The sequence below is a fragment of the Giraffa tippelskirchi genome, chromosome 1, assembly GCF_054371585.1.
Source record: "Giraffa tippelskirchi isolate mGirTip1 chromosome 1, T2T-mGirTip1v1.2.pri, whole genome shotgun sequence".
In the NCBI taxonomy this organism is placed as follows: domain Eukaryota; kingdom Metazoa; phylum Chordata; class Mammalia; order Artiodactyla; family Giraffidae; genus Giraffa; species Giraffa tippelskirchi.
In genome coordinates this window covers 186,403,653-186,430,730 of record NC_137275.1, presented here as the reverse complement: position 1 = coordinate 186,430,730, position 27,078 = coordinate 186,403,653, and the positions used below count along the sequence as shown (strand labels likewise).

At 57.3% G+C, this 27,078-nt stretch overlaps 3 protein-coding genes and 2 long non-coding RNA genes across 7 annotated transcripts; 3 read left to right on the top strand and 2 right to left on the bottom strand.

The window, feature by feature from the left end:
* The first annotated feature begins 781 nt into the window (after window positions 1-781).
* On the top strand, window positions 782-17,290 carry HR (HR lysine demethylase and nuclear receptor corepressor). Of its 3 annotated transcripts, none has more exons than XM_081513384.1 (19): window positions 782-1,404; window positions 2,660-3,310; window positions 4,124-4,904; window positions 6,139-6,289; window positions 6,369-6,556; window positions 8,513-8,677; window positions 9,532-9,621; window positions 9,800-9,915; window positions 10,950-11,031; window positions 11,565-11,728; window positions 11,845-12,099; window positions 12,460-12,625; window positions 12,833-12,902; window positions 13,090-13,220; window positions 13,343-13,462; window positions 13,562-13,677; window positions 15,736-15,900; window positions 16,337-16,465; window positions 16,605-17,290. In XM_081513384.1, the coding sequence occupies exons 2-19, from the start codon at window positions 2,699-2,701 to the stop codon at window positions 16,665-16,667; spliced, it is 3,564 nt and encodes a 1,187-aa protein (XP_081369510.1). In that variant the 5' UTR covers window positions 782-1,404; window positions 2,660-2,698; the 3' UTR covers window positions 16,668-17,290. The 3 variants fall into 3 exon arrangements, with proteins under 3 accessions (XP_081369510.1, XP_081369499.1, XP_081369519.1); XM_081513373.1 differs by having other exon boundaries at window positions 8,510-8,677; XM_081513393.1 differs by lacking the exon at window positions 2,660-3,310 and having other exon boundaries at window positions 8,510-8,677.
* HRURF (HR upstream open reading frame) lies at window positions 1,126-1,230 on the top strand. The gene has a single exon (XM_081513669.1). It carries the CDS (start codon window positions 1,126-1,128, stop codon window positions 1,228-1,230), a length of 105 nt encoding a protein of 34 aa, XP_081369795.1.
* LOC145514823 (uncharacterized) lies at window positions 9,117-17,167 on the bottom strand. The gene is made up of 4 exons (XR_014060483.1): window positions 15,635-17,167; window positions 15,271-15,369; window positions 14,335-14,459; window positions 9,117-9,358 (listed from the first exon to the last, which is right to left on the bottom strand). It is a non-coding gene; the product is annotated as an uncharacterized LOC145514823 (long non-coding RNA).
* A 2,477-nt stretch (window positions 17,291-19,767) lies between the features above and the next one.
* Window positions 19,768-22,778, bottom strand: LOC145514819 (uncharacterized). Its single transcript, XR_014060482.1, has 2 exons — window positions 22,589-22,778; window positions 19,768-21,452 (listed from the first exon to the last, which is right to left on the bottom strand). It is a non-coding gene; the product is annotated as an uncharacterized LOC145514819 (long non-coding RNA).
* Window positions 22,779-23,127: 349 nt separating this feature from the next.
* On the top strand, window positions 23,128-25,924 carry NUDT18 (nudix hydrolase 18). The gene is made up of 3 exons (XM_081513447.1): window positions 23,128-23,413; window positions 24,326-24,539; window positions 24,908-25,924. The coding sequence occupies exons 1-3, from the start codon at window positions 23,252-23,254 to the stop codon at window positions 25,501-25,503; spliced, it is 972 nt and encodes a 323-aa protein (XP_081369573.1). The 5' UTR covers window positions 23,128-23,251; the 3' UTR covers window positions 25,504-25,924.
* The last annotated feature ends 1,154 nt before the right edge of the window (window positions 25,925-27,078 follow it).

Here is a 27,078-nt window from a genome sequence, read left to right as displayed (position 1 = left end):
CCAGGAGCCACTCCCATGGGCTCCTCTCCAGTGCTGGGCCTGGAGACACTGGGATCCCAGGCCAGCGGCCGACCCCCAGAACACAGAGTGGGAGGGCATCTGGTCCCACTTTTCTGGGCAATTGGTGAAACTGGGACCCTTAGACCAAGAACAGAATAGAGTCTAGGCCCTTCTAGCACGGCTAGTGCAAGACACCGCGCCACACCTTGGAAGGGGGCTTGGGTCTAGAACGGTAGACCTCAGCTTGGCCAGATGAGGACCAGGCAGGGCAGAGCGGGGCCAGTGAGTGTGCCCATGTGCCAGAGCTGGAGACGACCAGGAGCCAGTGGTCCAGCAGGCATGGGGTGACTGGCGTGGGTCAGAGCGCCCATCACTGACCCGTGAGAACTCGACTGCCCCTGCCAGCTCTGGCACTGACCCCTCCCAGCTGCCCTGCCCTGGCACCCCTGGGGGCACCCCGCCCCATCGGTGGCCTGGTCCAGCCCCTCCCGCCCTTTGCTCCAGTTCCCGGGCTTGGCACCTATAGTGGGGGTGCTGCCCGCCTGCCAGGCTCCGGGGCCGGGCCCACGGGAGGGTGGGGCGGCTGGGAAGCTGGCACGCTGCCCCGGGGGAGCCTCTCTCGGCAGGCGCCCGGGTGCCGCGGGGGGGAGGGGGGAACAAAGGGCTCATTCTCCCCGTGCGCAGCCGGTGGCATCGCCGGGGCGTTGGCGGAAGCCCCCGGGGCCCGGGAGGGGGCAGGCCCAGGCGGGGCCGCCGAATCACGGGCTCCTGTTTCCCGCAGGGTGCTGGAGGAGGAAACCGGCGGAGCAGCTTCCCCACTCTCAGTTGCGCGTCTGGCGATGGCGATCAGAGGTCCTGCTGCCCTCTCCGCTGGGCTCTCCCTCCATTAGCCGCGCCACTTCGCGCTGCGCCCTCGCTGGTGCCTCTCTCCCGGGTCGCGGGATCGGCCCCCCTTCCAGAAACGACCCCCTTCCCCTGGTCCCCCGGCCTTTCCCCCCAGCTCCGCCATCTCCGACCCGGGGCGCGCGTTCCCCCCGGCCCGGCTCCCTTTCTCCCTCCGGGGGCACCCGCTCCCTAGCCCCGGCCCGGCCCTCCCCGCGGCGCAGCACGGAGTCTCGGCGTCCCATGGCGCAACCCACGGCCTCGGCCCAGAAGCTGGTGCGGCCGATCCGCGCCGTGTGCCGCATCCTGCAGATCCCGGAGTCCGACCCCTCCAATCTGCGGTCCTAGAGCGCCCCCGCCACCCCGGGGGAAAGAGAGCGCGAGCGCGCTGAGCAGAGAGCGGGAGAAAGAGTCCTTGCCCGCCGGCCAGGAGACCCCGGAGCCGGCCCATGGGGAGAGGACGCCCGGCGTCGGCCACCACGACCGCCGCCGCCCGCCCCGCGCCGGGCCCGTGAAGCCCAGGTAAGCGCAGAGACGGGCGCCAGACCCGCGCCTCTGGGGACGCCTATAGCTGGGCATTTCCGAACCGAGCCCGGGCCACAAGCAGGGAGTGAGCTCTGCTTGCTCCTCTGGGCTGGGCCACACACCTCTGAAAGTTAGGATGCCAGACAGGGCTGGACCGTGTCGGAGCAGTGGCCCCAGAAAACCCAAGCGCCCTATGTGACGGCTCCCCTGGGTTCCCTCGCCTCCTTCCTGGGGCTTCTCCCAGCGGGCCATGCCGCCTTGCTGGGAGAGTGCAGCAGCTCCGGTGCCACCTGTCATCCTGGTCCTTTGCACGCACGTTCAATTTTCCCTCCTTTGCCTCTCTCTGGGGCCCAGCCTGCTTTCCCCGCCTCCTTCCCTCCCCCCCGGCCAGGCTGCAGTTACTAGCGTCCACAGCTGCCCTGGCACTGCAGGCGAGACTGGGGTATCTAGACCCATCTGGCCTGAGGCCTCTAACTCTCCTCTCTCAGACTGGTTCACTTCTTCCCTTGGGGCAGCGGTGGGGACCCCAGCCCCCAGCAGTTGTCCTGGGCTCTACCTCAGGAGCCAAGAAACTGTAAAGCGCTGCTAAGAGGCTGCTCCTGTGTAGAGACAGATTTGGGCCAGCAGCCCTGTTCTTCCCGATGACTCCAGCCTGCCCTGACTGCACTGCCCACCCAAACAAGCCCAGGTGGGGCTGGGGGTGGCCTGGTAGCACCCCGGGAGCCACAGATGCAGCGCAGGAAGAGGCTTCCGAAACTGTGCCTCTCCTAACCATGTTTGACACAAGGGCACACAGAGGCCCAGAGGAGTGAACTGACTTGCCTGAGGTCACACAGCAGGCGACTGGATCAGGGCCAGGATCCAACCTTCTTGTCTCCCAGGGCAGCGCCTTCTTCTGAGCTCATCTTTTGGGTTCTCACCCTCTGTCCTTCCCCATGGCTCATGACTGGTTCCAGGCTCAACGAGGCCAAGACATGTCATCCTAGAAATGGCAGTCTCAGACGAGGGGCTCTGGCCCAGGTGGGCTGTCAGGTTCCAGACACTTGGGGGAAAGGGTAACCTCCCCCCTCCTGGGGCATCCCACCCAGGCAGGTCCTTCGAGTCTCATGTGGGCAGGTAGCATGGAACCTAGCTGTAGGTTGGCACTTGCCTTACTGGTTTGGGGTGCCTTGGTGCTGCCAGGGCGGTGCCAGGAACTCGAGTGCTTGAAGCATGTTTCTAAGCAACTCATGCCTTCATGGTTCTGCTCCAGGGACCCCCTCTGGGAGAGCCCCATGAGGGCAGGAGAGTGATGGAGGGTACGCCCAGCTTCCTGAAGGACAGCCCAGCTTGGGAGAAGACAGCCCCTGAGAACGGCATCGCAGGACCAGAGCTAGACACCCCACTGCAAGATGGCCTGCGCCCTGCGGCACTGTGCCTGGGGGAGCCCACTCCCTTCTGGAGGGGTGTCCTGAGCACCCCAGGCTCCTGGCTGCCCCCTGGCTTCCCGCAGAGCCCCAAGGACACGCTCCCAGTGGTGGAGGGTGAAGGTCCCCGGAATGGAGGGAGGAAGGCTGGCTGGCCAGGCAGCAAGGATGGGCTGCGCTGGAAGGAAGCGATGCTTACCCATCCACTGGCATTCTGTGGGTCACCGTGCCCACCTCGCTACGGCCCCCTGGTTCCTGAGCATGATGGTGGCCATCCCAAGAGTGACCCTGTGGCCTTCCGGCCCTTGCACTGCCCCTTCCTTTTGGAGACCAAGATCCTGGAGCGAGCTCCTTTCTGGATGCCCACCTGCTTGCCACCCTACCTAGTGTCCAGCCTGCCCCCAGAGCATCCATGTGACTGGCCCCTGGCCCCACACCCTTGGGTGTACTCCGGGGGCCAGCCCAAAGTGCCCTCTGCCTTCAGCTTAGGCAGCAAGGTGAGTGTTGTAGCAGAAAGGGTACCTGGGGCTCAGGCCACACAAGGGGGCTCAGCAGGCCCCGGGGGCAACACTGGCAGGGCCAAACCGTTCTGCCAATCCATTCTGATGAAAAAATAAGGTGGTACCCAGGTGGGGGAGGAGGCTATCAGCTCAGACAGAGTCAACCCCAAGCAATTCCTTTTGTGGGCATAGCCTTCTCATTAGGTGATGTTTACCCATCTGCTGGCATTCTGCCCACCTCGCTTCAGCCCCCTGATTCCTGAGCATAAGGGTGGCCATCCCAAGAGTGACCCTGTGGCCTTTGGGCCATTTCAGGAATTTACTCACCCATTGTCCACCCAGAAGGAGACCCTGGGAACTGGGACCTCAGAATGTGTGGTCTTGTCCTGGGAGGAGGGGCAGACAAAGCCCTCTGGGATGTGCTGGTGGTACTATGGCCTGTACCTATGGCACCTCTCCTCCAAGTGGCCTCCAGCGTCATCTTGGGGATGAGATGTAAAATATTTTGAATCCAGTATGGTACAGGGCATCACACCATCTGAATAGATCCTGGAGGCCCTTTGACTGTGCATGGCATTAACCCTTTAGTTGCTGGATTATGGGGAGACCTGAGAAATCCTGGGGAAGGATCTGGGATATCCAAGGCTATGAGGCTATGGAGCAGGCATTTAGAGATCCAGTGCCTATTAACCAGTACGTTCTTCCATATTTTCACAACTCTTAAAGCCACACAGGCACACACCTGTTCTTGTCCTTTTAAGCACTGGGAAGCAAAGTTAGCACTAGCTTAATCCCTTCTCCTCTCTTTAGGGCTTTTACCACAAGGATCCAAGCATACTCAGGCTGGCAAAGGACCCATTGCCAACTATGGAACCTAGGTTGCTGGGCTCAGCCCCTGGTGGGCATCTCCAGAGAACTGGGGAGGTGGAACGCCCTTCTCTCCACCAGAGGGATGGAGAGACAGGAGTTGGCAGGCATCCGAAACTTTGCCCCCTTCTCCTGGGACATCCAGACACTGTGCCCCGGACTCCGTGGCCCACTTGTTCCCCAGGCCTGGTTCATACTCTTGGCAATGTCTGGGCTGTCCCGGGAGGTGGAAGCCTTGGGTACCAGCTGGGGCCATCAGCCACAATAAGGTGCCCGTCACCTGGACCTCCTACCACCCAGGCAGGCTGTTGCTCATCTCACCCACCAGCTAGAGATGACCCTTGTGGGCAGTGCCAGGAGGACCTGGAGGGGGCCACCAGTGAGCCCAGTGAGTCCAGCGAGGAAGCCTACAAGACCCCCGGTCCCAGGGCCTGCCCGCCCAGCCATCATACCAAGCTGAAGAAGACATGGCTCACTCGACACTCTGAGCAGTTTGGGTGCCCAGACAGCTGCCCTGGGGAGGAGGAGAGCCCGGCAGCCCAGCTGCGAGCCCTCAAGAGGTCAAGCTGCCCCGAGGTCCAGGGAACAGCGAGCAGCCCAGCTGCCAAGCGCCCGACCGGTCCTTTCCCGGGCAGTGTGGGGCAGAGGGCCAGAGGCCGGCAGGAAGTGCTGGACTCATTATTTGGGAACAAGGTGGAGACAGAACAACGTGATGACCACAGAGGTAAGGGGACCGAGGTGGGGTGGAAGGGGGTGCTGCTGGGGGCCGTACTTGGGAGGGCGCCACCGGGACGGGGCTTTCCAGGGAGGTGGGGTTAGTAGTCCTTTGTGAGTGGGTTACACCCCGCTGTCCTATTGTCCACCTCGATGGGATAGCTTGCTGGGAGTCCCTTAGCAGGCCAGAGCCTTCCAGCAAGTGGCTCCTATTTTCATGTGCCTCCTCCCAAGTCATGGCATACTAGTGAGACTATAATGACAAGGTTCAGAGCATGGAGTCAAAGGACTTGGGTCCTGACTTGACTGATTGGTGCTGTGTGACCTTGGGTTAGTTACTTCACCTCTCTGGACCTCAGTTTCTTCGTCTATAAAATGGGGATAAAGACAGCACCTACCTTGTAAAGACTGCTGCAAAGATGAAACCATGTCATTCACATGAAGGGCACTGAGTAAGCACCCCATGAACAGGCATCTCTGTGATTATCTGGGCCACAAACCCCATTGGAGGAATTGCCTCTCCTGAAGGACCCCTTGTCCTGCCCCAGGAACAAACGACAACTCTCTAGGCCAGCTGGATCACGGAAAGTCAGTTTGAACCTTGCCAGTGTTAGGACTTGGGCACATCTTGGACCCCTGTGTCATGCAGTGCCCTTCACAGAGGCGTCTGGCACTGCTGACCCAGCCTCGGTTCCTTGGGATCACCTCGGTTTCTTGGCCTCCTGGAAGCTGGGCCTGGATCAGGACTCTCGCTGGCCTTGGACCCCTGCACCTGGCAGGGGTCTGTCTGCGCTCTCCCAGGCCTCTGCCTGGGGTGGGAAGCTCTTGGCCCCTCCACCACCTTCTTGGGTTACTGCACCTGTGGCCTGTGTTGAAACTCTGCAGCCTTCTCACCTTCCATCGCCCTCTGTCCACGTTGGGATTGCCTCTTCACATTGTCACACAGCCAGTGGCATCACTGAGCCTGAGGCAGAGCCATCCCAAGTCTACACCGACTGCATCCGGAGCCCCAGCTGCCCTAGCATCGTAGAGCCCACCTCTACTGGCCCATCAGTTCGTGTCAGGGCTCAGTTCTTTTGAAGTTTTTGGAGGGCTGCTTCCCTTGTTCCGAATCAGGCCTCACAGGCCTGGGCCTAGGAGCTGTGCTGGCTCCATGTGGGGGCAGGCTGGGTGCTAAAGTAGGGCCTGGGGCTCACCAAAGCCCAGGAGGCCCAGATGCCTGACCTGCTGCACTGTCTCCTCAGGACCCCGGGATGACGGGGCCAGCCTGCAGGCCCCGGGGCTTCATGATACACCTTGCGTCGCTCCTGTGGCGGGCATCACTCAGTGCCAAGGCTGTGCCCAGGCAGCTGGCGAGATGGGAGGGCCGGCCCGCTACTCCCAGCCAGTGTCCAGGTGAGCCTGTTGCCCCTGGCTGCCCCCAGCCTCCTCCCAGTGGGGGCTCCCCGCTCACCTGCCTCCACCCTGTCTCCAGATTGCCGCTGGGAGGGGAGCAGCCACAGGAGGAAGACTCGGCAGCCAGCTCCGAGGAGGGAGGAGGGTCTGGCCTGGAGGCTGGGCTCAGTGTGGGCCTCGCCAAGCACCTGCTCAGTGCACTGGGAGACCGACTGTGCCGTGTTCTGAGGAGGGAGCGGGAGGCCCTGGCCTGGGCACACCAGGAGGGTGAGTGCACCCATGGGGCATTCACATTGCGAGGGCCTGATCCTGTGGTCAGTGCTTTCTCATGGGGCCGCCTTCCCTGCCAGTACTGCCTGCCTGTCCTGCCTCCAGCTCAGCTCGGGAGCTCCTGCCTTGCTGTGCCCATATTTCCAGCTCAGGCTCTGAGTCAACTTGTATTCTGAAGTTTCTGGTCTGGGCGGGGGATGTTGGGAAGGTGTAAAACCTGGTCTGGCCCAACCCTCTTAGAGCTTTGGGCTTGCTAGGGAAACAAGATTGAATGCCAAGTGTCTGTAAGAGCTCCGGGAGGTGGCGGGGGAGCTCCCTGTGGCTTTGCATGAGAGGGAAGGCTTCTGGGGTGGGCAGCTGTCAGGCCCTGGGAGGCTGGTAGGATTGGGGCCAAGGTTAGAGGTGAGCAGAGTGCGAGGTGTTCAGCTAGTCCCTCTGGCTCCAGCCTCTCCCTCCCATTTGTTGTTGTTCAGTTACCAAATCGTGTCTGACTCTTTGCGGCCCCATGGACTGCAGCACACCAGGCTTCCCTGTCCTTCACCATCTCCTGGAGTTCGCTCAAACTCATGTCCATTGAGTCAGTGATGCCATCCAACCATCTCATCCTCTGTCGCCCCTTCTCCTGCCCTCAATCTTTCCCAGCATCAGGGTCTTTTCCAGACTCCCTTCCATGGGATCCTGGAAAACACACACCCTCGGTCTTGTCACTCCCTGGATGAGGCCCACTGGTGGCTCCCTCATTTTTTAATTTTGTATTGGGGTATAGCAAGTAACAATGTTGTGATAGTTTCAGGTGGACAGTAAAGGGATTCAGCCATACATATACATGTATCCATTCTCCCTCAAACTTCACTCCCATCCAGGCAGTGCTGGCTCCCTCCTATCCTAGAAAGTCCAGCTCCTTCCCCTCTCACAGCCAGCTCCTGTCCACCCTACCACTCCCTCCGCCTGGATTCCCAGCACACCGCATCACTGTCTGCCCGGCTCACTTGAGCTTGTCTGCTCCCTCGGGCCTTGGCACCTTCAGTTCCCTCTGTCTGGAATGCCCTTCTCCTCCCTTCCTACCTGATGAATGAAAACTTACTCATCACTCGGGGCCCGTTTGGGCAGCTGTCCCCGCCCTCATCCTTCCGTCCCGCTCATAATCTAGCCCCCACCCCGTGATGTCATGATCATGGCCATGTTTGTGGGCTCATCTCTCGCCTTGCGATGTGAGTGCTGGGAGGGCAAGCACCAGGTTCTGACCAGTTTTGAACTACCAGCACCCAGTCCGAGATGGGACAAGTGTTTGTCTAATGAGTAAATGAATGTCTGCTCACCAGCAACCTCCCACCTGCCAGCAAGTGCTTAGTCTGAAACTCTGGGTGAGACAGGGAGTAAGGTTTCTTCTTCTGAGATACAGAGGAGTCCCTGAGGAAATGGGCTTCCCAGGTGGCACTAGTGGTAAAGAACCTGCCTGCCAATGCAGGAGATGGAGGAGATGCAGGTTCAATCCCTGGGTTGGGAAGATCCCCTGGAGGAGGGCATGGCAATCACTCCAGTATCCTTGCCAACCCACTCCAGAATCCCACGGACAGAGGAGCCTGGTGGGCTATAGTCCATGAGGTCGCAAAGAGTCAGACATGATTGAGTGACTTAGCACGCATGCCCCTGAGAAGACCCCACTGCTCTGGACGATGAGGGGATGAAGGGTTGTGTTGGGTGGATATGGAAGCCCTGGGACAGGTGTTGGAAGGGCACACTGACTGAGCTGTCCTGGGCGGGTTGGTTGCAGATGGTGGTATGGTGGAGGGGCTGTTGAGTAATCCAGGGTGACTGCAAGAGGCCTGTCTCCCTTTTGGGGCAGCCCCTCAGTGGAAACTGCCCCTGTCTGTCCATCCCTCCCACATGAGGTCCTCTAAGGGGCCACTGGCTTGAGGCCCCTCTGACCCTGTTCTCTCCTGTGGTTAGCAGGCCAGGCGCCAGTCGGGACTGAGGACAACCCAAGCCTTTCACGCTGCTGCAGCCACTGCCACCACGGACTGTTCAATACCCACTGGCGATGCCCTCGCTGCAGCCACCGGCTGTGTGTGGCCTGTGGTCGCATGGCAGGTGCTGGGAGGACCAGGGAGAAAGCAGGTAGGAAAGGAGCTGGGGGCCTCGGAAGGACTGCTTTAGAGTTCATGGTCAGGGACTTCCCTGGTGGTCCAGTGGTTAAGACTCTGTGCATCCACTACAGGGAGCACGGGTTCGATCCCCAGTCAGGGAACTAAGATCCTACATGCCTCAAGGCATGGGCCAAAAAAAAAAAAAGAGTTCAAGGCCATTTCTTGGCTGAGTCTCCCCAAGAGAGTCTCCCTCCCCAGCCTGCTCAATGCCCCTTGGACCAGACAGTTTCCTCTCCAGATCAGAGGCCCATGCCTGTGTTCTAGCTCACCCTTGAAAGAAGTCACATGCCTACTCTCTGCCCCTCACTTTGCTCAGCTTGTACCTTTTTAAACCTTACAACACTATGAGGTGGGTATTATTGCCTCCATTTTCCAGATAGTAAGAAAAACTCACATTAAGTGACTTGTCCAAGGTCATACAAGTAAGTGTTAGGTCCAGGATTTAAAGTCAGGTCTTCTGATTCCAAGTCCTGCTGTCTTCGTGGTTCTCAGCTTTCTCTCCCTTGGCTCAACTCAGCCACCTCAACACTTGAAGTTTCCCATTGTTCCAACAGACATGGCCAAAAAGAGTGCCAGGGTCAGAAACCTTTCAGAACACCGTACTCTACACGATCATCTTGCAATGCACTCAGCATATTAAAGTCTCTGTGTTCTGCAAGCAGAGGATCTTATGTCACTATGGAACCCAAGTTTCCCAGAAGGCCCATGTTTTATAGATTGTCAAGGTCCCCGATTGAAATATCACGCCTTGCCCTTCTTCCCTGACCTTAACCTGGGGTTACCTTGATTTCCTGACCCACAGCTTCTGCCTTCCCACCCCAACAGGCTCTCAGGGACAGTCCACAGAGAAGTGTGGCCAGGAGGTTGGGCACAGTGCCGGTTCCCTGATGCTCACCCAGTTTGTCTCCAGTCAGGGTGAGCTCCCTTGGAGGGGCGGGGTGGACAGAAGGAGGGTCCAGGGGAAGACCAGCTTCCTGTGTGGATGTCCCTCAGCCCTATCCCATGTCCTCTTGGTGAGTGAAGCCAAGCAGTGTGGGAGTGGCCCCCTGTCTGCTGTCACTGGCAAATTCCATCTCCCCTCTACCCCTTACAGCTTTGGCAGAATTAAGCGCTGCAATGCACCAGGTCTGGGTCAAGTTTGACATCCGGGGGCACTGCCCCTGCCAAGCTGATGCCCGAGTGTGGACCGCTGGGGATGGGGGCCCTCAGGTAAGAAAGCAGGGCATGGGACAGGGTGCTAGCCTGCGGGGCCAAGGATAAGGCAGTGTGTCTTCAAATCCCTGACCTTGGCAGGGTTTGGTCCTGTTCCTTTGGTGGGAATGAAAAGGGATGTGGAAGCTGGGTGAAGTTGGGACTCTTCTCTTCTTCCTCTGGGGACCAGGATCCCCAGAGTGAGCTCGAGCATCTGCCCCCACTCAGGCCCCAGAAGTCCTCACTCTCTGCCTGCCCGGAGCTCCCGCCTTCTTTGTGCGTGTTCTTGCTAGAACTGCTAGAGTTCCTGCAGGCAGAGTGTCCACCCAGCTTCTCAGTATGCGCATGCGTATTCACTTGTTTCAGTCGTTTCTGACTCTTTGCAACTCCATGGACTGTAGCCCGCCAGGCTCCTCTGTCCGTGGGATTCTCCAGGCAAGAATACTGGAGTGGGTTGCCACCCTCCTCCAGGGGATCTTCTTGACCCAGGGATCAAACCCACGTCTCTTATGTCTCCTGCATTGACAGATGGGTTGTTTACCACTAGCGCCACCTGGAAGTCCTCTTCTTAGTATTGCCCGCACCTAATACAGAGCAGGTGCTCAATACGCATTTCACAGTTTTTTTTTTTTTTATGAAGTCCATGTATTTACTATAAAAGTCATATATTCAATAAATAGTTTAGAGAATGGGTTTTGTGTGTCAGATACTATATACATTACAGCTGTGGAAAATTTGGAAAATATAGATAAGAAAACAGCAATGGCTTATAATGTCACCATTGTCTTTTTGACATATTTCTTTCCAATCATTTGCCTCCATCTTTATTCCAGCCTCTTTTACATAGACTTTAGATCCGGCTGCATCCATGAGTCCATGGGCAACTTTTCTCCACCTAATGCTCTATCATATGACATTTTGCTCCTTGTAAACACCATTTTAGGACTTACAGGGGTCCACTGTGAATACTTGGGGGTTGAATTGGATTGAGTTGCATTTCCCGTTTTTACATCTCTGGTTGGACTGGGGGGGGGGGTGACTGGGTTTAACAGAAGGAGCCGACGGAGAAAACACCCCCAACTCCACAACCTTCCTGCAACGGGGATACCAACAGGACCAAGGACATTAAAGAGGGTGAGCAGCCCCCTGCCCCTCACTCAGACTGTGTGGGGGAAGATGAGTCAGGTTGGAATCCCCAGGAGAGATTGGAATTGCTTTAGCCATCCCCACCCCCATAACCATTTCTCTCAAGTCATCCTAAAGAAAGTGTGTGTGTGTGTGTGAAGTCACTTCAGTCATGTCTGACTCTTTGAAACCCCATGAACTGTAGCCCACCAGGCTCCTCTGTCCATGGGGTGCTCCAGGCAAGAATACCGGAGTGGGTTGCCATGCCCTCCTCCATCTAAAGAAAATCAATCTCAATAAAATCTAGGACAAGACTTCTAGCTCTTCTCTATCCAGGTCCCTGATCTGAGTCCCTCGTTTGGAGAGGTCCTAGAGACCCTGGCAGGAAAGCTGGTGGGAGGCGAGTGCATCTAGGGCAGAGTTGAGATGGGCAAGGCCAGTGAAGGCTGAGCAGGCATAGCCAGGAGATGAGGGAAGCACGTGTGTGGGCAATGGAACCTCTACAGAAAGGTAAAGCCCCACATCCCTCTCCTCCCTCACAGAGACCCCAGACTCCACAGACACCCCCGCAGAAGACCGTGCCAGCCGAGGGCCCCTGCCTTGTCCCTCTCTGTGTGAACTGCTGGCCTCCACCGCTGTCAAACTCTGCCTGGGGCATGAACGGATACACATGGCCTTTGCCCCTGTCACTCCAGCCCTGCCCAGCGTGAGCAAGGGCATGAAGGGAGGGCTGGGGGCCCGGGACCCAAGCTGGGCTGCCCTCCCCCGTAGGCTCAGGTGGGTCCTGAGTACTCCCGCCCCTCTGTCCCTCCATCCCCGCAGGACGACCGCATCACCAACATCCTGGACAGCATCATCGCGCAGGTCGTGGAGCGGAAGATCCAGGAGAAAGCCCTGGGGCCGGGGCTGCGGGCTGGGCCAGGGCTGCGGGCCGGGCCGGGCCTGCGCAAGGGCCTGGGCCTGCCCCTCTCCCCCGTTAGGCCCCGGCTGCCTCCCCCTGGAGCTCTGCTGTGGCTGCAGGAGCCCAGGCCTCAGCGAGGCTTCCACCTCTTCCAGGAGCACTGGAGGCAGGGCCAGGTGAGGCTCCCAGCTCTCACAGCCTTGCCTGAGAGGCCTGAGGGAGGCTGCCTGGGCCTCCCTGCCTCTGCTCTTTGGCCCTGCGATCTCAGTGCTCCGTGCTTGCCTTGAGCGGTTACCCCAGTCTTGGGGGCTGTGATGGGGTCCCTAAGTGTCTGGGTTGAGTCTGTTGGGCATGACCACCCCCCTCTCAGTACACACAGGGCCTTTGATCTGGAGGCCAAGGCAGACCTGGTCAGTCACTCAGAGGGAACAAGGCTGGTCCCCATGCCGTTCTGGTGCCCGACAACATGCTACAGTCTGGTCCCATTGGGTACCCCCTCCATTCTCCCCATGTTCCCCTTTCTCTCCCCACTGCAGCCTGTGCTGGTGTCAGGAATTCAGAGGACACTTAAGGGCCACCTGTGGGGGTCAGAAGCTCTAGGGGCGCTCGGAGGCCAGGTGCAGGCACTGACCCCCCTTGGGCCTCCCCAGCCCACCAGCCTGGGCAGCGCGACATTCTGGGAGGGATTCTCCCGGCCTGAGAGTGAGTACCCCAGACGGAGAGGAGGAGGCGGGAGCCTGAGCCTGGGGCGTGGCAGTGGGCGAGGCCGTGGAGTCTCAGAGTGGACCTGGGGCCAGCTATAAGCAGAGCCCCCTGCAGAAACTAGACTCTGTCACCACCACGGGAGCAGGGCCCTCTGGGCCAACGAGGTTTCTCCCTGGGTCAGTAGCTGTTCTGTCTCCCCACTAGGTCGCCCAAAGTCAGATGAGGGCTCCGTGTTCCTACTGCACAGAGCTCTGGGGGACGAGGACACCATCAGGTATGTGGTGCCAAGGGCTGCCTGGGCCTCCCTGCATCTCCTGTTTGGCCTTGGGATTCTCAGCGCTCTGTGCTTGCCTTTGGGGGGTTACCCCAGTCTCAGGGGCTGTGATGGGGTTCCTGGTGCCTGAGTTGAGTCTGTTGGGCATGACATTACCCACCCCCCCACCCCGCACACACACACACAGGGTAGAGAACCTGGCTGCCAGCCTGCCACTCCCAGAGTACTGTGCCCACCATGGGAAACTCAACCTGGCTTCCTACCTCCCTCCGGGCCCTGTCCTGCGTCCACTGGAGCCCCAGCTGTGGGCAGCCTATGGTGAGTGTCCACTCCACTCCTGCCCAGTCCCCACCCCTCTACCTATCATCCCCAAGAACCCATGAGTCTGTGCCAAGGTCCTGGGGCCCATTCCCAACTAGCCTTTCTCCACCTCCATACAGGTGTGAGCCCACACCGTGGGCACCTGGGGACCAAGAACCTCTGTGTGGAGGTGACCGACCTGGTCAGTGTCCTGGTACGTGCTGAAGCCCCCCTGCCCGCCTGGCGCCGGACACAGAAAGGTGCGTCCTCAGCTGGAAGCAGGGGTGGGCACGAGCTTCTGAGGCAAAGTGGTGTCTCTGCTGGCTCCGGGGTCCTCCTGAGCCGTCTTTCTTTCCTAGATTTCCTCTCAGGCCTGGACGGGGAGGGGCTGTGGTCCCCGGGCAGCCAGGTCAGCACCGTGTGGCATGTGTTCCGGGCACAGGACGCCCAGCGCATCCGCCGCTTTCTCCAGATGGTGAGGAGGGAGCCGGGGAACCCTCCCCTTCCCCTCCCAGCCCCAGGAGCTCTCCCTCTGTGTGTGTACCCTGTGGGCTCACTCCCTCGCCTCAGGTGAGCTGGACTCGACAGGCGCAGAGAAGGCAGACTGGGCCCTTAGGAGAGGTGTGTGGTGGGGTGCACAGAAAGTGGGGGGTTGAGGCAAGACCTAGTGATGAAATGAGGCAAGAGCTGCCACAGGCTGGGCCCTGGGTCTATCAGCGTCATTAACTGTCACAGATACCACATCTGGTAGGGCTTCCGTGGTGGCTCAGGATGGTAAAGAGTCTGCCTGCAATGCAGGAAACCTGGGGTTCAATCCCTGGGTCAAGAAGATCCTCTGGAAAAGGGAATGGCAACCCACTCCAGTATTCTTGCCTGGAGAATTACCTGGACAGAGGAGCCTGGCAGGCTACAGTCCATGGGGTTGCAAAGAGTCAGACAGGATTGAGCGACTAACCCATACACACACCCCATTCGGTAGGTACTGCTGCTTTCCCATTTTGCAGATGAGAGCACTGAAGCTGGGACCCGAACTTGTGGCTTAGGTTACTACACTGTGCTTCTCCTGGGGGCAGCCAGCCTCCTCCTCCGTGAGCTCCAGGTTGGGGTTGGCAGAAGGGGAACAGAAGCTCACCTGAGAATCCTTCCCACTGCTCCCCTCTCTGGCATCTGCGCTTTATGAGGAAGTGCCTTTTGGGGTGCTAGCAAGGAACAGCTGAGGGGGGGTGCAGCTGTAGTAGGCAGAGGGAGAGATGGGACCTAGAGAAGGGGCGGGGAAGGAGAAGAGGAGGGGTTGAGCAGGAGGTGGCAGAGGCCCTGTGGTTCCGAAGTCCAGCAGAGCCCTGATTGTCCTAGGGAAGGGATGTCCACCAAGGGTCACCCCCGCTCAGGCACATGCGTGCACACAGACATGCAAGTGTCAGCGCAGCTGTCCACCACCACCCCCCTACCCACACGTGCAGAAAGGTGGGTGGACTCACGTGGGCTGGAACACACAGAGGGGAACAGACCACAGTTTGCCTTCACACATACATGGCCTCGTCTGGGCTAGGTGTGGCCGGATGTGGGCAGTCCTGCATGGCCAAAGCCGATGATTCACGGGGAGGGTCCGAGGGGCATAGCCTCACTGAGAGGTCTGGGAAACACTGCTCAGATTCCAGGTCATACTTCCTTGGCACCTGCCTGGGGTTACCCTACGGTCCAGCCTACGGTCCAGCCTGACTCATCAGCCTGGTCTTGGAGGCCTGAACCCTGAGCCCAGGGATAATAGGTGAGGTCCTAACTGAAGGGCTTGGATGGAGCTAGTGGGTATCTGGAGCACAAGGCTGGGTTCCCCTGGCCCTTGGCCTCCATGAATCCCCGTCTGCACAAGGAGCTCCCCACTCAGGTTGCAGAGGGGAGGGGTAGTGAAGGCCCCCCAAAGCTTTGCCTGCTTCAGAGGCCTCAGCCTAGACAGTCTAGCCGGTCCATCCACTGAGAGACAGAACTTCCGAGTCTAGATCTGGGATCTTAGGAGAATCTGACGAAAGTTTCAAATTGTTTCCCTAGGGACATACAGCTACCTACTCACCTACAATTTAGCATGCAGTTCAGGATGTCCCGGGACTCCACCAAATTAAGAGCTCCTGGCATAGACGGTTTATGAGTTGCAATTCTGCAGGATGTCTTCCTGGGTTTTGGAAAAAGGAGTACCTTTGGAGGAGGGGGCAGAGAGCCCAGGGCCAGAGACACAGAGGCTATTCAAGCCATCTAGCCCCAGGAAAAGCAGAGATTTGGACCCTCTGCCTCAGACTCTTAATCCTTCCTTCTAATCTCCTTCCAGCCAGATCTCTGCTTTGCTGGCCTAAGCGGCCCCAGCCCCCCAGCACCTGACTCCTGCCCCACCCACCCCTACATCCTCCCCCACCTGCCCTTCAAGACTCTACAGCTCCTACCTGTGCGTCTGGCCTTTGGGGAGCCCACGCCAAATCTTCCTGCAGCCCTATCCTAGCCTCTCCCCCACTCCACGTGCTCATCTCTCCTTCTCTTCTTTGAGGTGTGCCCCACTGGGGCAGGAAACTTGGAGCCTGGTACCCCCGGCAGGTGCTACCTGGATGCAGGGCTGCGGCGGCGCCTGCGGGAGGAGTGGGGTGTGAGCTGCTGGACCCTGCTGCAGGCCCCTGGAGAAGCCGTGCTGGTGCCCGCGGGGGCTCCCCACCAGGTGCTTCCCCAGCGCGTGCCAGTGGGGGCTCTGCAGAGAGCTCAGAGTATCAGAAGCAGTCCCCAGGCTGTCACACCCTCTGTCCCTCTCAATTCCTCCTGCGGAGCTAGGCAGAGCAGGAAGTCACACCTCCATTGGAGGGAAGAGGAGAATCCTGTGGTCTTGAAGTCATCAAGCTTACTGGGCATCAAGCTTACCGGGCATCAAGATTGTCCCTCGATGTCTGCTCTGCCTGTGCCATCTCTGGCACCCCCTTGCCCTTTTGGCCAAGCCCTTTGTGGTGCTCCTTGCTGAATCTAGGGCGTCTGCTCTCTGAGAGCCGGTTGGGTGGGGCTCATTAAGGAGAAGTAGAACTCAGGGATCAGAGGGGCAGGATACATCATCCTGAGTCTCCGTTGACCGCCCCCCGCCCCACCCCGCCTCCTCCCCTGCACAGGTGCAGGGCCTGGTAAGCACAGTGAGCGTCACTCAGCACTTCCTGTCCCCCGAGACCTCTGCCCTCTCTGCTCAGCTCTGCCACCAGGGGCCCAGCCTGCCCACTGACCACCGCCTGCTTTATGCCCAGGTGAGTGTGACACTGGCCAGGAGACTGGGTGTGCTGCCCGATTTCCCCATCAAGCAGAGGTGGGTCCAGGGAGGGCCTTCTTGGCAGGGAGAGCCCAGGGGCGTGACTGTAAACTCCTTGTCTTCTCTCTTTCTCCTAGATGGACTGGGCTGTGTTCCAAGCAGTGAAGGTGGCTGTGGGAACATTGCAAGAGGCTAAATAGGGGTGGGAGGTCGCAGGTGTCTGGGGTAGAGGTCAGGGGCAGGCAGACCAGTGCTCAGCGCAGGCATGGCTTCAGCAGAGAATGGCACTGGGGAACTTGGGGACTTTGGGTCAATTCCACAGTCTGGACACAAGTAGGCACCATGTTCCCTGCCCCTGATCTGAGCCCTGATGCCAACAACCACAGTGCCACTGAAGCTCACACCTGCCCTTTGCAGACTGGCACCTGCTCTGCCCCGAGCTCTTCTCCAAGGTACCAGACCTAGACTAGGGGGTGATTGTCTCCTTCTAACCCCTGCCCCCTGACCCAGCAGACAAACAGCCCTTCCCTGGGGGACCTCAGGCATCATTCTGGCTTAAGCGACACCTGTTGCTGCTTCACCTCCTGCTGTCTCCTGTGCCTGAGCTCTGCTCACACCACCCACATCCTCCCGGGCTCCCGGAGGCCCTTCGCCCTGCAGGCGTGCTGGACAAGGGGTCACTGACATCCCACCTCCCTGCCAGAGAGCTGTAAAGTGTGGGGAGGGGACGGCCTCAGGTCACCATCTAGGCTGGGCCCCATCCTTGCTCCCTCCTCTCACCTCCCTCCTTCTGGATTTCCATTAAAAGCTGTTGTTTTGTGAATGCTGCCTTGTGGTTGGCCGTGCTCCTGCAGGCCACGTGGGTGGGGAGGGAGGGGGACACCTGGCACTGGAGCAGGGTTCGAGGGGGCTGAAGCAGTGGTGACAGGGACCTCAGACACCCCTGCCTGCTCCTCTTAGGGTGGGGGGGACGCTGTGTCCCTCCCTCCCACAGAGGAGCAAAGGTGCGCTGACCTTGAGGATGCTCCTGACAGCAGGCAAGGCGGAGGTCTCAGCCACAGCATCATGGCATCTCCCTGTGTGACACTAGAGACCCAGAAGCCCTCACTCTCCTTGTAAACTTCAGGCCACCCCATCTCTCCTGTCTGAACTGGAGCTCTGGGTGTCTGGCCCCAGAAGGCCCTTGACCAGCCTTTTGCCGTCGGTGCCCATGGCCAGCCCTATAGCCCACTGGCTGGTGCTGGAGACAGTTGACAGTCCCTCCCCACCTCCAGGGCCCTCTGGTGTGGCTCCACCCCTCCTCCCTTCCTTGTATTTCTCACCCCCAACACGCTCTGACTCTTGTTATAATTGTTCCTGCGGTGGTTCTGGGAATGTTATTTTTTTTTATGAAATAAAATTTTTTATTATAAATTTAATATACTTTCAGAACTTTTAGAAAATAAGAAAAAGAAACCTGTATACTATTTACCTCCACTCACCTTCAATCCAACCACTCTTATGTTGGTGTATTTCCTTTAGTGTTTTTTTCCCCCAGGGATCTGTTTTACACATGGTTGAATTGGGGGTGTTTTGTATTCGGTTTCTTTCTTTAACACTGATCATCATCATTTTCTGGGTTGCTCTCTAACCTTTATTTTAAGAAAGCGTTAGTCGCCCAGTCGTGTCCGATTCTTTGTGACCCTATGGACTGTAGCCCACAGGCTCCTCTGTCCATAGGATTCTCCAGGCAAGAATACTGGAGTGAGCTGCCATTCCCTTCTCCAGCAGATCTTTCTGACCCAGGGATCAAACCTCGGTCTCCTGCATTGCTTCCAGATTCTTTACCATCTGAGCCACCAGGGAAGCCAATTTATTTTAAATGGTCACTTATATTGTCTTAGGCTTGGCAGTGATTTACATAATCATCGACCATTTTTTTAAAAATTAGATTTCTTCCTTGTATACAAAGCTAGGCTATTTTCTTTTTCTCCTGGATAGGAAAAAAAAAGAAAATTAAGAAACTATTACTGCCTTTGATGTGTCAGTATTTTAACTGATCTCACTGAATTCCTTTATCATAACTTTAGGGTCGATATTATTTAATTCTATTCTACAGAAGAGGAAACAGGCAGGCCGGGGTTAAGTCACACCCAAGGTCACACAGCAATTTTAGTGGCAGCATTGGGACTGGAGCCAAGTTTCCTGACTTGAGCCACCTCATTTATATTATAGTCTTCACACGTAATGGACTTTGCAGATGGCCTTGCTGCTGTCTCCTCTGTCCTCTTCCTTCCAGTACAGACAGGCACTTCACAGCTGATCATGTTCCAAGTGGCACAGAGTGAGCTGTCCTTACCTATATCTCACCTTGTAACGCCGTGTCCTGATGTCACCCCAGAACCCCCTACACAGGGTCCTTCCTGTGGGAAGACGGGGATGGCCTTGTGACGGGGCCTCTTCCCCCTCCGGACCTCTCTGCTACCTCCCTTTCCATGGCATCCTTGAGGGCATATTGGGTCGTGCTCCTAGCGAACAGCAGGTGGACCAAATGTTCCAGGACTCACCTGGGAATGAGGCCAGTCCAGGTGGGGACTTACCCTGAAACAGTGGGGCCCTCGGTGGCCCTCTTCCTCAAGGAGGCTCAGTGGGCCACCCCCAGTCCAGCCCTGTCCTTTGGGCCGTTGTTTCTCCCAGCTTCCCGTGGTCTACCTGCTCTAGTCCTGCTCAGTGGCCCAGATTTCACAACCTCAGAGCTGGAAGTGACATCAGAATGTACATATCCAACTCTACCTTTCTCTTTTTTCTTATCAAATGCATTTTTTAGGCTTTTTTTTGGGTGGAGTGTACTCTGTGGCTTGTGGGATCTTAGTTCCCCAACAAGGACTGAAGCCAAGCCCTAGGCAGTGAAGGTGATAAGTCTCTTATTTTTTCTTTTAGATTTTTAATTTTGAAATGATTTGAGGTTTCCAGTTGAGTCACAGAGATACTACAGAAAGTTCCCAGTTAGCCTTCATCTAGCTTCCTCTTGTGGTAACATCTTAAATAACCATGGTGGTGGTGGTACTAAATCGCTTCAGTCATGTCCACCTCTTTGCAACCCTAAGAATGGTAGCCCGCCAGGCTCATCTCGCCAGGCACAATACTGGAGTGGGTTGCCATGTCCTCCTCCAAGGTATCTTCCTGACCCAGGGACCAAATCTGTCTCTTAACATTTCCTACATTGGCAAGTGGGTTCTTTACCACTAGTGCCACCTGGGAAGCCCATATAACCAGGGTACAGTGATCAAAATGTAAGAAATTGATTCTGATACAACTCTATTAACTAAGCAACAGACTTTATTGGGCTTTCACCAATTTTCTGTTTGAGGATCCACCCATCTTCCTTACAGGTGGCCTGGAGGGTAGATGTGGCTCCCTCGAGGTCACTCAGGAAGCTAGTGGCAGGGCACAGGTTGAAGTCGGGCTGCCTCCTCCCAGTGCCCTGGCCTGCTGCCCTCCTCACCCTTCCTCTTTGTCCAGGGCCAGGGCTGCTGCTCCTTAAAAGAACTCTAGATTCACAGACACCCTTACTCCTCCTTGCTTGCCCGGCCCAATTCTGAGGTTGCCTACACTGTCTTTCTGCACACGTGCTCACATGCACATGCGTGTCCACAGGCCCTGAAATGGCTGGCCCAAGCCTGGCTCCTGTGGGTGCTGGAAGCACTGCACCGCAGGGCCAACCAGTTCAGCCACTTCTGTCCACGGGGCTGCATGCGGCCACCCACACAAGCCAGTGCTCTAGCCTCTGTGGGAATGGAGGACGAAGAGCACACTTGATGGAGCTCTACCTTGGTTTCAGGTTCTAGAGGTTTCTATCTCAGCCCCTCTCCCTCCCTCAGCTTTTCCAGTTCTGCCTTGGGGCTTCTCCTGTCTCCTGTCTCCATCTGGTGTGTGCCCGCCCTCTGACACCTGGAGACAGTCACTTTCTGTTGTCCTTCTCAGCATCTGTGAAGGTCTGGTAAAGAACCCTCCTGCCAAAGCAGGAGACATAAGAGAGGCAGGTTCTATCCCCGGGTCAGGAAGATCCCCTGCTGGAGGACATGGCAACCCACTCCAGTATTCTTACCTGGAGAATCCCATAGACAGAGGAGCCTGGGGGGCTAGTCCATGGGGTCGCAAAAAGAGCTGGACATGACTGAAGTGGCTTAGCGTGGCACAGCACAACTCCCTCTAGGGCCTTCCACCCATGGGGCCCTTCACTGTTTACAACTGGTTTTCAAGTTTCTCTCATGTGCTTCCCATCACAGGGGTGATTAGGTCCACTCAACTGGCAAGTAACGCTTTGCCCAGTGATAATGGGGAGAGTGGAGCCGCGGTTTGCCACAGCCTTTGCTCTTCCAGGCAGTTAGGCTGTCTGGTGTTTATCTTAGGCTGCCACTGAGGCTTTCAGAGCCCTGCCCAGACATGATCTCACTCTCTCTCAAATCATCCCTGGGAGGCAGAAGGGAGTCTGGGATGAATACTGTCCCCATTTCACAGATGTGAAAATAAAGGTCTAAACACACACACATACACGCATGTGTGCCCGGCAAATACGTGGAAAAGTTGCTTTGCAGTCCTGAGGGCCTGATTTTGGCCCTGTGAATTCAGTTGTTTGGGACGTTCGAGGTCTTGGATGGGGTGGGGACGGCAGCATTCACAAGTGCCTCACAAGATTGCGGCTCTCCCAGGGATAACCCACAGCTTAATCCAGTGCCCTGCCTCCAGGGACCTTGCAGTCAGTTTAGTATTTGAAAAGGGCCTAAGGAGGAGGCTTATCTGGTGTGGCTGGAATTCCCTAGACTAAGGTCTAGTTTGTGGTGGCCCTGTAGGCACATTTCATAAAAGTGAGCCTTTGTTTGGTAGCCACAAATGCTGTGGCCAGGAGAGCCCAGCCTGGAGCGTTGCTGGGCTGCTTGGTGGTGGTGACCCACGCTGGACAGTCCACAGAGTTCCTCTCATGATGGATCACCTTCCCGGCAGTCCTGGGAAAGAAGAGCTGTTAGCAGCTTATTGTAGAAAAAAGCAGAGACATCACTTTGTCAACAAAGGTCCGTATAGTCAAATCTGTGGTTTTTCCAGTAGTCATGTATGGATGTGAGAGTTAGACCATAAAGAAAGCTGAACGCCAAAGAACTGATGCTTTCAAATTGTGGTGTTGGAGGACTTCTGAAAGTCCCTTGGACAGCAAGGAGATCAAGCCAGTCAATCCTAAAGGAAATCAACCTTGAACATTTATTGGAAGGACTGATGCTGAAGCTAAAGCTCCAATACTTTGGCCACCTGATGTGAAGAGACAACTCACTGCAAAAGACACTGATTCTAGGAAAGACTGAGGGGAGGAGGAGGGGATGACAGGATGAGATGGTTGGATGGCATCACCGACTCAATGGACATGAGTTTGAGCAAACTCTGGGAGATGGTGAAGGACAGGGAAGCCTGGCGTGCTGCAGTCTGTGTCTCACAAAGTCGGACATGACTTAGCAACTGAATGACAACAAGAAAGATAAGGAAACAGGCCCACAAAACAGACCCCAAACAAGCCCCTGACTCTATTAGGGCACAGAGTCAGCCAGGGAGCAATGGTTGGGCATCCAGCTCCAAGTCCAATGCTTAGCTCCACCAAGCTACTATGCCCCCAAAAGGGACACGACCAAAGCCAGGAGGAGGTAAAAGGGAGCCCTCACTGGGACTGAGGAGCTCAGACCTGTCTGGTTTCAGCTTTTGCCTTCTTGTCCTGAGAAGAGGTTAAAGGAAGGAGGAAAGGTCAGGCTGGGGGAGAAGAAGGGGCTCCTGAAATTAACGCACACCCTGCTCTCAACAGACCAGAACCCCACCAAGGTGGTGGTGGTGGTGGGGGCAGTAACAACAAAGTTGAAGGAGCAGTACCCATCCCCTGAAGGGGAGAGGGCCCTGACCCTGCGTGTGAAATGCGGCGGACCAGGGGTGGGGGGGGGCGGGACAAGGTTGATGACGGCTATGCGCACTGATCTCTGCCCCAAGTTCTGCCTCCTATGGCCAGGCACACCTTGACCATCCCAGCTCTGCAACCTCCCTCCTCTGAGCGCCTGCAGCATCTCCTGCTCGAACCAATTTTTTGAACCAATCTTGTAGCACTCGCCTTATAAGTCAGCTGGCTTTCCATTATTTGTCTACGTCCACCTTTCCAACTAGATCAGAATCTCCTCCAAGGCAGGAACTCTTGTCCTCCCTGCCACGTGACAGCCAGTACATTCTTAGTCGAGAAATAAGGTTATTTGGGAAGTGTCATTTAGGGCAATGCCGTGGTTTGTTTCTCAGTGCTGGACACTGGGTCCACGCCGCGGGCCCGGTGACGTCATCGGGTTTGTGATGTCACCGTCGCTGGCTGCTGCGCCGCTCCGCAGCCTGCGGGCAGGTGACGTCACCGTCGGAACCCGTGCAGACAAGTGCGCGCTGGAGGAATTAGCGGTGCTGGCGGCCTGGGGTGCCGGGAAAGAGGAGGAACCGACGCAACAGCAGATGCGGTGCGGCGTCCGCACCGCCAGGGCGGGGCGCCTAGCCCCATTACAGACTGGCTCCGCCCCCGCCGTGACCTATGCGCGCCAGCCAATCCGAGCCGGCCGCGGTGACGCGCAGCCTGTCAACGCCCAGAACACGCCGGGCGCTTCCGTGTTCGCCAGTGCACCCGACCCGAGTCCTCAGGGGGAGGGGGCGAGGCCATTGGGCCCTAGCGTCACCCACGTACTTCCCACCTGGCTCGGCCAATCTGCGGTTCCCGGCCCGCCGGCTCTCGGGGGACCTTATGGCTTCGGAAGGCCTGAGAGGGGCGCTGACGGCCGTGCTGGAAGGCCGGGGGCTGCTTGTGCAGCACTATGATTCGGGGCCGGCTGGGGAGCCGCCGGCGCCGGTGCGGCTGCGGAAGAATGTCTGCTACGTGGTGCTGGCCGTGTTCCTCAACGAGCAGGTGAGCGTCCGCCCGTCGGGCCCGCCGCCCAGGTCTCTGGGGCTCGCAGCCAGCCCCGGTAGGGAACAGAGGACGTACCGGCAACAGCCACAGCCTTCTGGTGTGTGGCTCTTCCCAGTTTTGCAAAGCACTTTCACACTTACATCTGACCCTTGCGCAGCGCAGCCCTGCGATCCTCCCAGTGTACAAGGGAGGAAACTGAGGTTCACGAGCCTGTTTAATCCCACGAGGCCTCAGTTCCTTGAGGGGAGGCTGTCTTATTCCTCTTCCATTCTCCCCAGAAGCTAGCGCGGTGCCTGCCACGGAGTGGGCTTAAAAACTTGTCCAGTGCTTCAGAGGTCTCCCCTGGGCCCCATGAGCAGTAAGTGCACAACTTTGCTTACACCCAGGCCTCTGACCCCCTGTTTGATGCTCTGTTTGGTGTCGATCCCTGTACATGGTGCGGTAACAACAGCTAGAAGGGGTCAGAGCCATAGGTAGGAGTTGTTTGGGGTGAGGGTTTGGGGTGTGTTTCAAAGCCTAGACAGGCCACAATGAGTTTATAAACCATGAAGGGAGGTGAGAGATATGTTGTGACTTGTGCAGACACGAATCAATGCCGGACGCATGGCAACCCTCCCTGGAGGCCTAATCTCCAGCCCCTGAAGCAGCTCCCAGGAGTCTTAACCCCTTTCTGAAATGGAAACCTGAATGCAGAGAAAGATGAACTGCAGAGACGCTGCAGTCCCCAGACCCAGGGCCAGTCCCCTAGAGGGCTCAGCAATTTCAGGGTGGCCCCCGGGATGTGGGTATTGAGTGACTGTATCTGAGATTGGAGCTGGACCCAGAGCAAGTGAAGGCTGCTGGCTCTGCTGCCCCCCTGGAGCTCCCATCCCAGCTGTGGTGGGCGAGGACCCTCTCTCTCCCCCTCAGGATGAGGTGCTACTGGTCCAGGAGGCCAAGAAGGAATGCCGTGGGTCGTGGTACCTTCCTGCGGGGCGGATGGAGCCTGGGGAGACCATTGTGGAGGCGCTGCAGCGGGAGGTGAAGGAGGAGGCCGGGCTACAGTGTGAGCCTCTGACCTTGCTGTCTGTGGAGGAGCGGGGCCCCTCCTGGATCCGCTTCGCGTTCCTCACCCGCCCCACAGGTATGGCCCAACAGGTGGCAGTGTGGGCTGAGGGCAGTAGACACGGGTCCCCTGGCTTGTCCTCAGGAGAGATGAGCCCCTGATCTGGCTAGTATAACCCTGGCATCTCCAGATTCCAGACTGAACACCTGACCCCGGGCCTCCCCACTGGGTCACAGCTGGAACCCTGGGTGGCCCTTTATTCTACCAGGCCCAGCACTTCATTCAACATAGACCTTTTCTCCCTCCCTGTCCCCTGGAGAAGGAAATGGCAACCCACTCCAGTATTCTTGTTTGGGAAATCCCATGGACAGAGGAGCCTGGTGGGCTACAGTCTGTGGGGTTGCAGAGATGGACACAGCTGAGCACATCCCCTGCATCTCCCCCAGGTGGAATTCTCAAGACTCCCAAGGAAGCAGATGCAGAGTCCCTACAGGCTGGCTGGTACCCACGAACCTCACTGCCTACCCCACTGCGGGCCCAGGACATTCTTCATCTGGTCGACCTCGCTGCTCAGTATCGCCAACAAGCCAGGCACCCTCTCCTCCTTCCCCAAGAGCTTCCCTGCAGTCTGGTCTGCCAACGGCTCGTGGCCACCTTCACCAGCGTCCAGACAGTGTGGGTGTTGGCGGGCAGAGTGGGGACGCCTCACTTGCCCGTCACTGCCTGTGGCTTCGCTCCCATGGAGCAGAGGGGCGGCATCAAGATGGCTGTCCTGCGGCTGCTACAGGAGTGTCTGACCCTGCACCACTTGGCAGTAGAGACCAAGGGGTTGCTTGGACTGCAACACCTGGGCAAAGACCTAACGGATGGCATCTGCATGAATGTGCTGGTCACAGTGGCTTTTCGGAATCCGGGCCTCCAAAACGAGCCCCCCAAGGTTCGGGGTGAGAACTTCTTTTGGTGGAAGGTGGTGGAGGAAGACCTGCAAAACCAGCTTTTACAGCGGCTTCGGGACTTTTCTGTCGTCCCAATCAACAGATAGGAGGCAGCCGTCAGTGGGCTGGAGTTGGGTGTTCGTGCTTCAGAGGAAGTTTTTGCTTCGGAGCGGGGCAGGGGTGCGGCAGTCAGAGATCCTCTTGCATGGGGACCTGGGCAGTTCTCCTGGTTCCCAGGGGGACTGACCTCTCTTGTCACCACGGAGCAGGTCCCTGCACAGCACCCAAAGGGACAATGCCTTCAACTGAACAAGGAGTCCAGAGCTTGGGGACCCAGTTGCCCTGAAGTTACGATGAGGGCAGGACTCCCTAAGGGGACGTTAGGACCTTCGGGACCTGAGGTGGCATCTCCTCCTCATTTTCTGTGCCCTTGCCAGATGCTAGGCACTTAGAACATGGAACGGGTGTAGGGGAGGTCATTCCAAGGGAGTGGGTCCCTGGCTGAGTAAATATGTGTTACTGACTGCATTCCCACCTAAATGTTTCTGTGGGTTGGACTTGAGCTGGAAGAGGGAGCTGCTATCAAGAGAAGCTCCTCCACTCATCCCATGGAAACCACGCAGGCCTTCCCAGACAGCAGGTGACTGGCTGGCAGGCTTCCTTTGTCCACCACAGCTTGGCTCAGGCCTACCAGGTGGGATATGGGCACATCCCCTCCAAGGTCTGAGCAGCGAGACGCCCAGAAGCTTCAGGTGGGCGAGGAGCTGTGAGAGCTGCCCGTCTCTTTTCTCCTTGAGCTTCTCTGAGGGATCAGCATTGCTCCGCCCCCAGGCTCATTCCTGCCTTTGCCCTGGTACAACTCCAGCCCAAAGCCAGACCAAAACCGTCTCTTCATTCCCCTTAGCTCAGCTGAATCATGGTAGGAATTATTTTTTTAAAAAAGAACTTTACTGAAATTTAAGGGAAAACCAAAGGAAATGAAGAAATATGTACTGACTGCTATACACGCATCACTGATGTACAGTTTTGGTTCTGAGCAGGGAAAATACTTGGCTGGGTCTCCCTTCTGAAGTAACTCCACTCTGATGCCCAAGGACCAGGACAACCTCAGAGGCCCCCTGCCCTGCCTCTCTGGGCTGCCATCTTGTTTTTCTGACCTCTGGAGCTGTGCTAGGAATCTTGTTCCCTCTAAAGACTATCTTCCAAATGAAGGAATCAAATCCTTTTGTTCTGGATCCCTTCTCTTAGTACCTGAGGGACCCACCAGTCTGTAAGCACACTGGACAGTGACCTTTACTTCCATTATTTAGCCTGTTATTAATAGTAGTTTTCAACCCTTCTCTGGTGGCTCAGACAGTAAAGAATCCACCTGCAATGCAGGAAACCTGGATTTGATCCTTGGGTCGGGAAGATCTCTTGGAGAAGGGAATGGCAACCCACTCCAGTATTCTTCCCTGGAGAATCCCATGGACAGAGGAGCCTGGCGGGCTACAGTCCATGGGGTCAGAAAAAGTTGGACACGACTGAGCACCTAACTCGTGCACTTTCGACCCCGGGTGCCCACTAGAATCACCTGGAGAGCCTTAAAAGAACTGTGGGTGCGCCCTCAGAGGTCTGATTAACTGGTGGAGGGTGGGACCGGGGCATCGGTATTTTTAAAAGCAACCCAAGTGACTGGAACA

Excerpts from the sequence above, each read along its gene's own strand:
- HR (XM_081513373.1), top strand. The coding sequence starts at position 2,699 with ATGGAGGGTACGCCCAGCTTCCTGAAGGACAGCCCAGCTTGGGAGAAG. Across the intron at positions 4,905-6,138 it reads ACAACGTGATGACCACAGAG|GACCCCGGGATGACGGGGCC; the intron begins GTAAGGGGACCG and ends CTGTCTCCTCAG. Across the intron at positions 13,221-13,342 it reads CCAGCTGTGGGCAGCCTATG|GTGTGAGCCCACACCGTGGG; the intron begins GTGAGTGTCCAC and ends ACCTCCATACAG.
- HRURF (XM_081513669.1), top strand. The coding sequence starts at position 1,126 with ATGGCGCAACCCACGGCCTCGGCCCAGAAGCTGGTGCGGCCGATCCGC.
- NUDT18 (XM_081513447.1), top strand. The coding sequence starts at position 23,252 with ATGGCTTCGGAAGGCCTGAGAGGGGCGCTGACGGCCGTGCTGGAAGGC. Across the intron at positions 23,414-24,325 it reads CCGTGTTCCTCAACGAGCAG|GATGAGGTGCTACTGGTCCA; the intron begins GTGAGCGTCCGC and ends TCTCCCCCTCAG. Across the intron at positions 24,540-24,907 it reads GTTCCTCACCCGCCCCACAG|GTGGAATTCTCAAGACTCCC; the intron begins GTATGGCCCAAC and ends CATCTCCCCCAG.